The sequence below is a fragment of the Sitodiplosis mosellana genome, unplaced genomic scaffold (genome assembly GCF_009176505.1).
Source record: "Sitodiplosis mosellana isolate CC-2019 unplaced genomic scaffold, AAFC_SMos_1.0 Smas_scaffold_5189, whole genome shotgun sequence".
NCBI lineage: Eukaryota > Metazoa > Arthropoda > Insecta > Diptera > Cecidomyiidae > Sitodiplosis > Sitodiplosis mosellana.
In genome coordinates this window covers 103,323-117,970 of record NW_022600431.1, presented here as the reverse complement: position 1 = coordinate 117,970, position 14,648 = coordinate 103,323, and the positions used below count along the sequence as shown (strand labels likewise).

Here is a 14,648-nt window from a genome sequence, read left to right as displayed (position 1 = left end):
AAAAAATCTAGACGTGGTTTCGAACAAACTAATGATGTAGAATTGGTTGTTTTGAGGTCCTCTAACAAACGCCATCGGAATTTCTCTTGTGCGAGAAAAAAAGTTGAAATTTGTCGAACGGTGTATTTTTCTATTTGAATATTCGATATTCGAAACACTTTCCTACGAATTTTTTCCTCCAGATGTTTCATGCCATATAATTGAACGATTTGTCTCACAAATTTTCATCACATCACGTGGAATGTGCCTCATAGCTCATTGAATTTGAATCTTCTGTTGTGCAACAGAAATTGTGCGCTAAATTTTCTTCAAAAATCGATTCAAAAATATTTCATGATCACTATTGTTAATCTCGTCATTTGAATTTTGGGCTGTTGAATTGAACCGTCCTTTGAGCATTTCAATTTCTATTTCGATTTACAAACTTTTTTGTAACTTGATATTTCAATGTATCAAATTATTTTTTCATAATTTTATGATTTAAAAATTGTTGCTCATTGCATCGATCTGGAATGAAAAGCCTGGAAAAATCTCCGATTTCAATCTTTCGTTTTTTTCAATTTAATGCACTCTTTTTAGTTTATCAATGAAACAAATCTGTTGAATCCATACACATGTTTGAGCTCTTTTTATCAAATATTCCTCAAGACATCTCGTTTGCCTCCAAAAATTCAAAACGCATTTACTTTGAAGCAAATGTATTTCAATCTATGATTCTATTCATAGAAAAACACAGAATTTTACGCGGAATTCATGGAAAAAAATATCATTTTATCACATTGAAATGATTTGAGTTGTATCTCTGCGCAATGAAAATTTAATTCAGAAAATGGCGAAGATTCAATTGAAGAGCATTGAAGAAAACGAACCGATCCAATCGAATGAATGGAGAACGTGTGTGCCATGACTCGAAAAGCTATGTAAAGGGCGCACACATTTTGCTCTGTGTGAGTGCGTCTAGCAAGCTCTATATATAGAATGGTCGATGTGTTGAAATGCCGGCGAATTGGAATCGTGCACCACGCCACGCATATCGTGAAATTAGTTTGTATCTATGAGTCTCCTTCGCTGAAACCGCTATTTCCCCTCCGCTCTGCGATCGGTGGAAGCGAAACGAAGTGAGAACGATGAAGCTTCGTGTATGATATCGAAGAAAGGATGAACGAAAGCGAAGCTAAACGGCAGAAATAATTGAAACAAAATAATTTGTCGCCGTGTTTTTGTTTCGCCGTCTGCAGCCCATTTGGAACTTCTTCAATATGATTGAATAGCAAAACTAATTCAATTTTCTTGCTCATTCCATTATGAAAATTGTTGGCGAATTGGGATATTTAAACACATTTTATTTAAATGAAATTATTCTCATTGCATTTGAATCTTTTTTCAAGTTAATCAAAGTCAGCATTTGAATTATCGCAAAAACAATGAGCTCATTGGATCTTTAGTCAGAAAAAAATGCATATTCTGGACTTATGAATCTATCGAGTATTATTTATTCTAAATTCTAAAGAAATTTCACGAAATATTGGCGTAAATACAAAAACCGAACTTTTTCAATCTTAAATTTTAATTGATTTCAACAAGAATAAATGGCAGCGAATACAATTTTAAAGCAAATTATCAAACAGAACTTACTCAATTGAGTGGTCAGGAATAAAAATGACTAAAGTTGAACCACTTATGGATAACCGTAACACAATATTCTTGATTTTTAAAAGTGCAACATAAATTCCCTTCGCTTGAAAGTGAATCGTAAAATATAGTATATCTGTGGAATATAGAAATCGTGTGTCACTTTAACTGAAGCGAAAATGTTCGATACACTTTCAAGTCCATTGGAACGATGAATCATTTTAATGGTGGTTTGGGTTGTGATTTGGCTTCGGAGTGAAAATTAAATGATAGTGAGCGCGAATTTCGATGTGCCGATAACACCATTGGATTGGGCACATGAAATACTGTATGAGAATCGAATTTTTTTTTTAACTTTTTTTCGATTTTTGCCTGTTTCGGATCGTCTACATAGGAGGTTTGTATGAAAACCTCGGAGCGCCGCTGCTATTGCATTGGCTTCTATGGCCAAGTGTACACATGGAAACAAGATCGCATAATAAACGAAGAAAAACGACACGCAGCCCTCTAGGCGAGGGACACTCAAAACAGTCATCGTACATATATTGAGCGGGCACTATCGAGGGGCAAATCACTCTAAAGTAATTTGTAATAGAGAAAGTAATTTACGTGTAAAAATCTCGATTACTTTTGAAAAGTAATCGAGATTTTTACACGTAAATTACTTTCTCGATTACTTTCTCTATTACAAATTACTTTAGAGTGATTCGCCCCTCGGGCACTATCGATGCGTTCATTTGTGTGAGTGCGATTGTGTAAACGACAATGTTTGTGTTCAATATGTGTATGATGACAACTTGGAGCATTCCACGCGTAGAGGCGTCTTGGCGTCTTGCATCAAATCTTTCCCAAGTATTTGTATACGAAGAAAGCGACCTTGCATGGAAATATCTCGAAAACGGCTGGGTAAATCGGCAAAATGGACCGTGGCGTCACTCCCAAAGGGAGTGTCAACACCCAGCTGGTTTGATGGCCTAGAATACAAATGTGGTGGAATTTCACCTGATCCATGGATTCTCAGGATTTGACCTGATTCCAACACTTCAATTTCTTCGCGTTGTGGTAAAATTCCAAACAAAACATAGGCAGAATGACTTTACAGATGCACATAAAAAAGGAAGCACTGGCATCTGGTCTATTCAAAATTGAATCAAGACTTCAAATGTTACTCAGATTGATGTTGCCAATTGAAAACTCCATTCAAATACTCACAGTCAATTTTAGTATATTTGAACATTCAACCATTCGAGCTTTTTTTAAATTGAAGATAAGCTTAAAAAATTTAAAATAGCCATTCTTAAGCTAATTTTTGACGAGGAATTCGAAAATGCAATAATTTTTGGCCAAAATTTAGGTACACTGCCTTGATTTCGGCAGTTGTGGTGTGATTGTGCGATTTTTTCACCTTTTTCTTCAATATTGGCCTCCCCAATGCCAAATTTGAGCCATATAAGTGACACGTGTTATATGCCACAAGGAACTAGACATCAAGCGCTACATTTATGGAATATATTGCACCAGTGCTAATGCCTTTGAAGCAGTTAAAAATGGTCGCATACTTGCAGAAACACGATTTTTCAAACTACCGACCCCGATTTGAGGCAGAAGGAAGGGTTTGATCAAGTTAAAATGTTCTATGCGTAAGTAGGATTTTTTACGAGCTTTCCGAATATTATAGTGATTTGGGACCAACAGCGGGTTTCTGCCCTGTTTTTGCCCTAAAATAGTGATATTTTGTGATTTTTCGACTTTTTGAGCCTACCCTGCCAAAGGGGTGAGCGACACCAACAATTGGTATTATTTGATTCGTTTGGAGTTTGCTGGGCATTTTATCAGAACACACCACCATCGTCAGCTATTTGGTGAGTAAAAAAAATGTATAGCCAAAAACCCTGTGAAAATGGTGAGATCAAAATTACATAAATTTTTTTTCTACATTTTTAGAAGGTGCAAGTAGAATTTCGGATTCACCATGTTTTAGATTTTGAGGTTGCCCAAAAATGGTAAAATGATAAGCCCAAAAAATCGAGAAAAAAATTCCACGTCAAAAAAGAGTTTGCCATTTTTATACTTTGAACCCACTTTTTAGGGCCTGAATGGGCCCGTATGGAGTGGTCGTAGTGGACTTTTAGCCCCATCGATTATCTATTCAACCATGCATATAGTTTTGAAAGTTTGTACCACACTTTTCTAGTGTAAAAATGTCAAAAATTGTCATTTTTCATTTTTTTCAATATTTGGGTCACCCTAACTTTTCATCAGGTGGGAAAGGTCACCCTAATTTTCGGGCTTTGCGAGTTTTTGCCCATAAGAAGTTTATACACCAAGTTTGAGCGAAATCGGAGAGGTCACTTGCAAATTTTGTCCCGCTTGGTGTGGAATCGTCGATCAGTTACACGTAAAATCGCGGAAAGCGCGAGTTATCATTTTTTTTATCATTCATCATTTTTCGCGGAACTGATAAGAGATAAGGAGATAGTATCTTCACATAAAGTATAGTACTTGACCTGCTCTACAACTTTGCTGCAGACAGATATCACTTATCTCTTATCAGTGCCGTGAATAACGAGAAGGGGAATTTTCGCGATTTTTCGCGTTTTTCGCGTATTCCGCGGAACTGATTAGCGATAAATGATATCTGTCTTGAGGAAAATAAACGAGGTAATGTAAGAGAGGTAAAAAACCACATAGAATCATCAAAACACACTATGTTCCATATGTTTCCATGGGTCTGGCCAGGCACCATGTGCGTGTAGGAAGGTGTAAATTTTACATGCTTTTTTTCTTCCAGTTTTAAGGACTTTATTCATTTTTTGAATGCATAGATCTAAAGCCAATAAAATTTGAGGAGGGTACCCGGAAGCATTTTTCGAAATCTAAATTATAAGTATGTTAAATTAACGCTCAAAATCGAAATATGTCTGGCCAGAACCATGTGCGTGTACGAGGGTTAAAGAACAATAATATATTTTATATGTAATATACTTTTACAGGAAATATTGTGAACTATTTAAATTATGGGGAAAAACGTAACGGACACATGCTTCACTTAATAAGAAGCGATGATGAAGAAGAGAACGAAACTATAGTCGAGCCACGTGAGTTTACATAATTTGTTGTGTTTTTTGCTGGCTTATAAATTCTCACTATCGCTATATATTTCAGAGATAAAGGAAAATGAACTTTGTCTATCGTTTGGAAAAAGTGATGAAGAAAAGATCAATCAAATCGTTCCAAAAGTCAAACGAGGTACGAAAAAAGGATCTTCAAAAAAAAGAGAGGAAAAAAATCTCTTAAACGTACATTTCAAGAGAAGTCTAAACAATCTGTTGAACGTCCGAAACTAGAGGGCAACAACATGAATCGTAAATGGAAGATATTCAGCAAATGATACTCTAGCGGCATCTATACGGTAGAGTTTGGAAATTTGATTAAATGATTTCGTCACAAGGTTTACCCAAATATTGAAAATGGTATTTGTCAAAAATGGCATTTCAAATGTCATTCATAATTCATGTTAGTGGACTTCCGATAGGGGCAAACAGAACTCTGAAAGGTTTTGGATGTTGAATATAATAACATTGTGCTTCACAGCGTTGCTAGAGGGTCTGAAGACCATCTCAGAATTGGTTTCAAAAATAAAGCACTCAACACCAAAAACTCAAGCAGAAATAGCGGAATATTGTCGACTATATCGATTGAATAAAAATAAAATTACAGTAAAGGGGAACACAACGATTTTCCCAGAAAATCAACAATCATAAAAATTATATCAAGTTTCCGTATGAAGATTCGTTGCCTGAAATTGAAAGAGCAAAATATTTCAAAAATTTAGAGGTGAGTTACATAAGAAAACACGAAAAAAATATATGGGGAAATACGTAGATTTTATGGGAGAGTACTTAGATTTTATTTTTCATGGGAAAGCACTGTCAATAGGACTCAGATGTAATCGATAGAAAACACGGTATAAAATGTGAAACGATAGAAAATGATATTGTATCGTTTTGTCTTCTCAGGTTCATTTTTCTAGATTGGAAGGAGAAAAATATATGTTACATACACTCAAAACACCACAGGCCCATACCGTGCTTTTTTGCCAGAAAATGGTGATTCTAGTTTATCAAGCGATAGCTTGCCCCAAAAAAACACTTATTTTGAAAAAAAATCTAGGGGTGCTTTTGGAAGTTTACGGAGTTATGGGGCAAAAATGCCAAAAATCACGAAAAATCAAAGTGGTCCCATTTCGATGAAAATTGGTACACGGGATAAGTGAGAAAATAGAAGAACGTTGGCACTAAAACTGGTCCGAACTGGTCCAAAATGTCAAAATAAATCTTTTAATTCTATTTTTTAAGCAAACCGCTCACTTTTCGGTGCAGATATTTTATTTATAAGTTAATTAGATCCGAATGAAGATTTAATACAAATTTCTGCGATACTGGTGCGAAAAAAGTATACTTTTTATTTTATATACTGGTCTATTGAAGTTTATTAAAAAAAGAAAAAGAAAATGCGATTTATAATCGATTTCTAATGGATATTTCGTTTTCACTTCAGGTCATGAAGCATTATCATTATTAGCCGATGTAGTAGCAGATCGACAACCATTGCTGCCCGTTCCTCACATAAATGAAATGCGATCAAGTGTTCCTGTTAGACGACGAGCACTACCACATCATGAGATCTGTTTTCAACTTCATCTACATCCATTTAGTAAGTGTTCAAGCCTTCACATAGATATTTGATATCGTATCACACGAAAAAAAGTAACAAACCTCACGCATTCTTCCCTTTACAGCAGCTGCTATAATGATGTTGAAGTTAATGCAAATAATTTTCGTATAGGAAAGAAAACGCGGGGGTATCATTACACTAACAACAACATCATTTGCAAAATGAAATTCGTCCAAAACCTGCTGACACGGAGTGAACGCGCTCACTTTACAAACGCACTTGGTAGTTTTCTGTTCGAACGCAAGCGTTTTCTCAGTATGGTCCGCAAAATTAAAAAAAACAATTCTGCCACGAGCCAGTTTCTATTTTGAATCTAACATTTTATGTTTTTTTTAAATTATGGAAACTCCAATATATCATATAAAACCTTAATTTTCTCTCAACTCAATTGAAAATGGAAGAAAAACAATTTTCTTTAAATACGGGTTTAATCTACCGAAAGAAAGCAATTTTTTTGTCTTGTGTGCCAGCGGCATATTTGCACAATTTTATTTGGCAGAATTGAAACATTTTTATTTATTTGAAATTCAAATAATAATTATTATTTCACCACACAACACAATGACGACTATGTTTGACACTGCATTGAATACACTCATCAATGTAGTTCCCGTCAAAATGTGTGGCGTTGTTGGTTTGACGTTTAATGATCGAGACTATCGCGGTGGAAAACGAGTAGACCGTGAGCGTGAGCAAAGAGAAAGAGAAAATGAACCGTCGACTATTGCAAAAGAATGGAATTCCAGCGTCACAAGCTTAGCCTCCATTTCAATTGCCGCTACCACCATCGCATAATCAGAGCGAGCCACCGTTAAACTCAAAAGTGGTAAGGAGGAGATATGAACCCGTGACGCACGGGTTCATATGAGATTTACTTGAGACAAGACTCATTTTAGATATGCGTTTTATTCGTTTAATAAATTAATAGTTGAAAATATCTCTGAAAAAAAAAATGAAAATACTGAATTTTTTCGAATTTGGCAGGCATTGCACGAGATCAACAGTAATGTACGATCAGCGAGTCCACGCACCACCAAAGCATGCCATGAATCAGAGCATGTTGTGAGTTGATTTCAGCAGCACTAAATAACGTCAGCTGCTGATATCAGCTGCTGACGAGTATGCGTTGCGTTGTTTTAACGCATTTGCAGTATAAGAACAAAATGGTTAGTAAACATTCCATTGGTATGTTCAATCTCACCAATGGTAAGTTTACTCACCCTTTCATTTTGATACTACAAATGCGTTAGAACAACGCAACGCATACTCGTCAGCAGCTCATATCAGCAGCTGACGTTAGTTAGTGCTGCTGACATCAGCTCATAACACGCCCTGATGAATCGATAACACCTCCCGAAAATTATCACTAAATCCAGCTGGGATCCCATCATCAGTTCGTACTCGATTGCTATGTAAAAAATCGAATGGTTGAAGCGATAGGCATTGAAGAAATGGATAAACGAGGCTCTCTTTTTCTCATTTCTTGTATATTCTGCCAATTTTCTGTGGCTGCGAATGTTTCGACTGCCATCATCATCAGACATAAACAAAAACAAATGTTGTTGTATAAAACATAAAGAAAAGAAAAAAAAGAAAATTTGCATGCGACAAAGCAAGTAGAAAAAAGTTTCTATTGGAAATGATTCATTTTTCATTTTCTATTGATATAGTTCTTCTTTAAACTCCTTGACATTTCACAATAATAATGCCACAAATCGCAATCCTAAACAGATTTTATTCGCTATCCGGGATATTTCTTCCGACAAATTGAAAAATTTTGTATTCTTTGTTCAAATAGTTTCGAAGGGCATTTTATTTATGCTTTGGTATAAAATAACTTATACTTGAAAATTTTTTGTCTGTACAAATTGTTGTTTACAGAAGATAATTCTTTTGAATAAAAAGAACAATTGAATGTCAAAAAAAAACAAAACAAAATACTTATGTGAATATGTTTTGCAATAACTGCTATGAAACGGTCGCATATCTCGATCTATCCGTATAAACTAAGCATAAATGCTTTTGGCAACAGTGTAAATGCAATTCGATTTTTATTCAAAAACAAACATCAATTTTCATATTCAAGAAAAATATTCATAAGCGAAGAATTAAATAAATATAAACAGCTAAGCTCGCTTCGTTTCTCTTGAAAAACATTGCACACAAACACGAACACGATTAAACATGTTTCGCTTTACAAGCGATTATGAATGAACGTAATGAAGAGTTGGTGCCTTACAATATTGAGTGTGTGCAACATTTATTGCGCGTCAATTTCCAAGAGAAACGAAGCGAGCGGCTCTGTTGTTCGTAACACATCAGCTTGTAATACGAGAAAAAATTGCACATAAGTGTGAGCGAAACAGCATAAGTTCTCGGCGCTCGATTGTTTTCCATATAGGCCAATACAGTTGAATATAATATTATTAAATATTTACGCATGGAAATATCTCGAAAACGGCTGGGTAAATCGGCAAAATGGACCGTGATGTCACTCCCAAAGAGAGTATAAACACCCAGCTGGTTTGATGGCCTAGAATACAAATACAGTGAAATTTCAGCTGATCCGTGGATTCTCTGGATTTGGCCAGATGCCAGTGCTTCCTCTTTTATGTGCATCTGTAAAGTCATTTTACCTATGTTTTGTATGGAATTTCACCACGACGGAAAGAAATTGAAGTGCTAATCAGGTCGAATCCTGAGAATCCATGGATCAGCCCAGTGCCGAGTTAATGTTTTGTGGTGCCCTGAGGCAAAATTTTTTGGTGCCCTTTGAATTTTTTTTCAAATCAGCTGCAATAAACACTGTTTCAAATGTTCCACTTAAATATTAGTACAAAGTTCAACACTCTTCATGTCAATTTTCAACAGCGAAGTGGCAATACACACCACACAATCACAATGAGACTTCTTAATTCGCTATTCGCGACATTACGACCAGACTCGAATGGGAAGTTACGTTCAAATAAACGACAAATTTAGTTTTATAACTAAATTAAACAAATTGAACATCGATCAAATCTCAAAAGGCTTGTAATAAAATTACATCCTTCTATGAAAATGGTCTTGATGCAAACGAATTGATTTCTGTTGAATGCGAAATCGTCAAACAACATTTCTTCGAAAGTTCCGGTACTCTCGTTTCGCACACTTCAATCTATTCGAAAATCCATGAAGAAAAACTTCAAGCCGTTTTCCCGAATATTGATGTTATGCTGCGAATTTTACATCGTTGTTCAATAAAAACGTGCCAGATGAACGTTCTTTTTCGAAGGTAAAATACATAAAAGACGGACGGATAAGGAACTGAATGCATTTGCCTTGATGTCGATTGAAAACGAAGTTTTGGATTCTTTAAATATGGATGAAATGATAGAAGAATTTTTTTTGTTAAAGAACCGAAGAAAAATAAAGTGGTTATCTAGATTCAATTGAATATAAGTTAATTAAGTCTAGATTTTAATTTCATATGCAACATGCAGCAAAAAAAATTGAAAAAAAAATTAACAGTAGGTATTATATTGCTGGGCGCAAAATTCCTGTATTTATTTTTGTAAATGCGAGCGGTAGCGAGAGAGATTTTTTTCAAAAACAGCACTTTATGGGGCACCATAAACAGCTTTTCAGAGCATGATTATTTTTCTTGAGGCACCAAAAAATCAACCATTTTTTTCATTTTCTCTCTTTGTGGTGCCCCCAAATGGGTTATTACAAAAGCATACCAAAACGTAACAAATTCGTACTAAATATATGCAAATTCATACCAAATATATACAAATTCATACCAAAATTTTAACAATTTCTTACTAAATAATTACTAATTTCATACTAAAAAATACAAAATCCATACCAAAAACCAACCAAATTCGTACTAAACCAAATGCCAAATCCTTACCAAAAATATACAAAACCTTACCAAAAAAATTAAATTGAAATTGATTAAACATTGCAATGGAATACGCATACAAATTGAATGAAACATTTTATGCGGACAAAATGTGTGTGCAACCCAATAAATTGCTGTTTATTCGCTGTATATCTATTTGTTCAGTAAATTGAAGTTATTTAATTGAATTCCTAAGAAGATCGAATTTGTTTGCGAAAGAGAATAAATGAACAAAAAGTACCATTTATAAATTGTGGAAAAAAAAAGGGAGAGACAAATTGGATTTTCAATTAATTTATTTAATTCCGTTCAAGAACAACTTAATTTGAATTTATGTCAAAAATGGAATAAAACTTAAATTGAATGAACATTGCAATGAAATTGTATTGATTTTCAATTCATTTATTTGATTTCGTTAAATTCAACAATTTCGAAAAGAGCGAGGCTGACTTGTCGGAAATATTTTTATTCATGCATTAATGCTTTCGATGAATTGGTTGGTCGTCCTGCTTGTCTTCTGGGTGCTAGTAGCACTGGATTGGCATTTTGAGGACAATCGATCACTTTGTCACGCATTGCAATGGCAAGTATGTGTTTGCATATGCGTTGTTTGAAATAAACAGGGCAAGTACAAGATGAGTTTACTTTCCAGTTCTCAGTTGTGAATTGAACAAGCCAGAACATTTGAAAGCCATGAGATAAGAATTGATCAAAAGTTGCCCATTTTTTTTCCTAGACTTAGATAAAATTTAGAATTTGCGTTTTCGTCTGGGCATTTCTCTGCAGGCACTACATTAACCCAAATGCGTGGTGCCTGAGGCAATTGCCTCAATCGTCTCTATAGTTAACGCGACACTGAATCAGCCCAAATTTCACCGGATTTGTATTCTAGGCCATCAAACCAGCCAGGTGTTTGCACTCCCTTAGGGAGTGACATCACGGTCCATTTTGCCGTTTTACCCAGCCGTTTTCGAAATATTTCCATATGCAAAAATTTAATAATATTATCTAATTGCGACAATTCATCGAACTGTAACATCAATTAAAAATATATTGAACCAAAACATGCGAAGAAAATCAATTAAATGCAACACCAACACAAGAATATTTCGAATCCAAACATCGCCGCAAACGTTTTTCAAAGTGAATCATGGAAAACAAATTTTATTGAAATGTAACACGCGGTGTTTCTTTTTGGAAAATTTCCTGCCGATGTTACACTTCAAAAAAATCATTCGTTTTTGTATCATTCATATATATTCCCAGAATATGTCCTTTTTTCAATCTCACCCGTTCATATGTAATTTAACGACTGATTTGTGCAAAGAAATCGAACGAAATTGTGTGAAATGACGAGAAAACGTGTTTTTTATGCAAATGGCTTACATGATTTCGAGGATTTTGCGGAATGCGAACCATTTTTGTGTTCCTGAAGAGGTAGGAGACAGATATTTCATGCAATGTTCTAAAACGTTTCAAGATATTCATTTTTTCTTGAGAAACTGGCCTCCTATTTCTCACCAGGAACGCATATGTGATTCCCATGTAATTAAGCGCATTTGGCTAATCCCATTTTTATAATAAACAACACATTTATATGTACATGATGACCCTTCATCACGAATTGAACAAAAAAGTACTCTTAAAGTAAATTCTTATCATCACTGTGTACTCCAACATCACATAGACAAAATTCCTTTGGTGCACACGTATAGCTGTTGTTTTGTTTCATTCCATCTGAACAAACACAAAAGTGGTGTGTTGGGCTAAAGCTGTTTTCGAAAATGATTATTCGTTTATTGTGCGACGTATTCCATTTTTTTGCTATCAATATCCACAAATTGTATCAGCTACACGTATCTTTCAAAGGAATTTTGTAATTGAGCTTCATTTAGTGTCTGAATATGATTACACTATGCAACAACAAGAAACAAGCACAGAGAAGGGAACTTATTTACAAAGTTTTTTGGGCCCACTTAATCCAAATCTGGCGTTAGTTTGTCCTTTTACGTCTAGTTTTGAAGATATTGTCATTGCGGTTTCCGTATCAGATTTGGATTAAGTGGGCCAAAAAAACCTTGGAAATGAGTCTACTCTTTTTGAGAGAATTTCGTTTTCGAAATTTGTTGCATAGTGTTATTCGACCTCAATTCATAAATTCCAAAACTGCAAAATACCACGATCAATTATACGTTGCATGGCACGTGTCAGCTATTGGTGTATGAATGGTATAAAATAGGCAGCACCGCATAGGGAAGACCAAACGAATTCAAAGGATCTTCTAAAGAAGTACAAGACGGTTCTCTACTATCATTGTGCAACAGGTTAAAACTCTATTTCGTTGGCAAATTAAAATGAATCTACTACAAGGTTGGTTTTCGGTGCTATTTATCGTTGAATTTTCGGTAAGTTTTTTCTATTCCTTTATCATTTTCACTTTTATCCAATAAAATACGATATTTCTGTAGAACTAAAAGTTAACACAAAATTTCTCTTTCTAGGAATTTCAAGGAAAACGTAAGACACGGTTTTTTGGTTTTCGAACACACTTTTTACAATTCCAAAAAATTGTTTCATACTTTCATAATATTCAATTCGAAATTTCAACTTTTTTTCTAATGAACAGATGGCTTTTTCTCGCAAGCTCTTCTCAAGGGCGAAGTGATTGAAACTATGTCACAGGCAAAGTTTGTAGCTGGAATCCAAGTCCCCACAAGTAAGTCTGCTTTAGAATCATTTTCATTTTTTTTTCGTGTGAATTTTTGTCCGAAAAATTCAAATATTCTATCAATTTCGCTAGGGGCTGACCACGTTTTAGAAAATTGAAAATAATACTAGATTTTATATTAATATATTATTTACAACTGTGACATTTTTCGAACTTTCTCTAGAAACGATTCACTGCAAATGATAACTCTCAATTGTGCGTTGTTATTAAAACGAATATGCATTTGTGTGGGTTCAATGCCAGAAAATTCATCACATTGTGGTGGTCAAATGTATCGTTCATAGTGGATTTTAGATTTAGTCAAATATTTGAGTCAACATACAGATGGTATTAAAACTGAATGATACAAACTAATTTTGTAGATGAAAAATTTGCGGTTTCCCCCTAGCAATTTTGTGTGTGTGTTCATTTTTTCTTTAAATATTATTTCTTGTACTGAGAATAAAACGATTTTATTACAAAATATTTGCATGAATACAAAGACCATCCAAATGATGCCAATACAAAAATGATGAATGTTTGTACCGCATTTATTCTGTCGAAAACGGAAATTATCACGAATGCCCATTGTGTGTATGACGCCCCATATGTTCATGTGGTAGCTGGTACGAAAGTTGTATCAGATGCAAACCAGAAAATTAAAATCAAAGTCGAAAAAGAGAACGTTGCATATCACCCTTATTTTAGTCATTTAATTTTTGGTGCATTTGATATTGCCAAAATTACACTGAAAACGCCGTTAAAATTCAGCGATACCGTTGGTAGTATCGAACTCGTGGATAAGGATTACAAATTGAATAACCCATCAGAATTGGTCACTGCCTATGGATATGGCGTGTTGAACAATATCAGACCATTGATATTGAGGCGTTGCGATGCGAACTATATGTCTGATGTCGAACGAGCCAACACATTTAATCCAAGTCATATTTTGTACTTTACAACTGGTGAAGCTACGAATGATGGCGAAATTATAACAGGTGGCGATTCGGGTGGACCAGTCGTTTCAAAAACAAATGGCAAAATCGTGGGCATAACAATGGGTATAAATGGGACAACAGCTGGCCGCGGAATGTTCCTTCCAATTACTCTATTCCTTGATTTTATTCGTGACCCAAAGGTATCTAATCACAATGCCCCAATGTTTATTCTCAACAACGCAAACAAAATCATTTTTTGCATTAATTTCAGAGCGTGAAACCAATTCCACCTCCGCTTACACCTAACGAAGCTAAATTTATTGCCGATATAACGGTACCGGGAAGTAAGTGTGCATTCGAAATTCGAACTAAATCAATCCGATTTTAACGTCACTTTTTTTATATTTTAAATAGAGGAGAGGAAAAAGTGGTGATTTTTCAAGATTCATAAACATAAATATCCATTCTGAGGTGTTTTTCTATTACAGAATTTCTTACTGCTTACAAAAAAGATTTTGCCGATGCTGACGAAAATGTTCAACTAAAATTCCATGCAATCATTTTGTCGAAAACGGAGATTTTGACCTGTGCGCATGGTGTGCTCGGCGCCCCATATGTCTACGTGACCGTTAATAAACTATCAAGAAATGCGACACAACTCAAAGTCACTGAAGACCAGATAGAAATTCATGAGAAATACGACGCATTGTCTGGATTCGCATTTGACGTTGCCAAGTGTCTATGA

At 34.9% G+C, this 14,648-nt stretch overlaps 1 protein-coding gene across 1 annotated transcript; it reads left to right on the top strand.

The window, feature by feature from the left end:
• The first annotated feature begins 12,444 nt into the window (after positions 1 to 12,444).
• On the top strand, positions 12,445 to 14,648 carry LOC129572547 (serine protease 3-like). The gene is made up of 6 exons (XM_055452523.1): positions 12,445 to 12,660; positions 12,757 to 12,772; positions 12,882 to 12,971; positions 13,466 to 14,103; positions 14,175 to 14,247; positions 14,392 to 14,648. Exons 1-6 carry the CDS (start codon positions 12,610 to 12,612, stop codon positions 14,646 to 14,648), a joined length of 1,125 nt encoding a protein of 374 aa, XP_055308498.1. The 5' UTR covers positions 12,445 to 12,609.

What these genes read in the sequence shown, in the direction of transcription:
- LOC129572547 (XM_055452523.1), top strand. Translation starts at nt 12,610, where the DNA reads ATGAATCTACTACAAGGTTGGTTTTCGGTGCTATTTATCGTTGAATTT. An exon ending in ATTTTATTCGTGACCCAAAG is followed by an intron (nt 14,104 to 14,174) that starts GTATCTAATCAC and finishes CATTAATTTCAG; the next exon opens with AGCGTGAAACCAATTCCACC. An exon ending in CGATATAACGGTACCGGGAA is followed by an intron (nt 14,248 to 14,391) that starts GTAAGTGTGCAT and finishes TTTCTATTACAG; the next exon opens with AATTTCTTACTGCTTACAAA.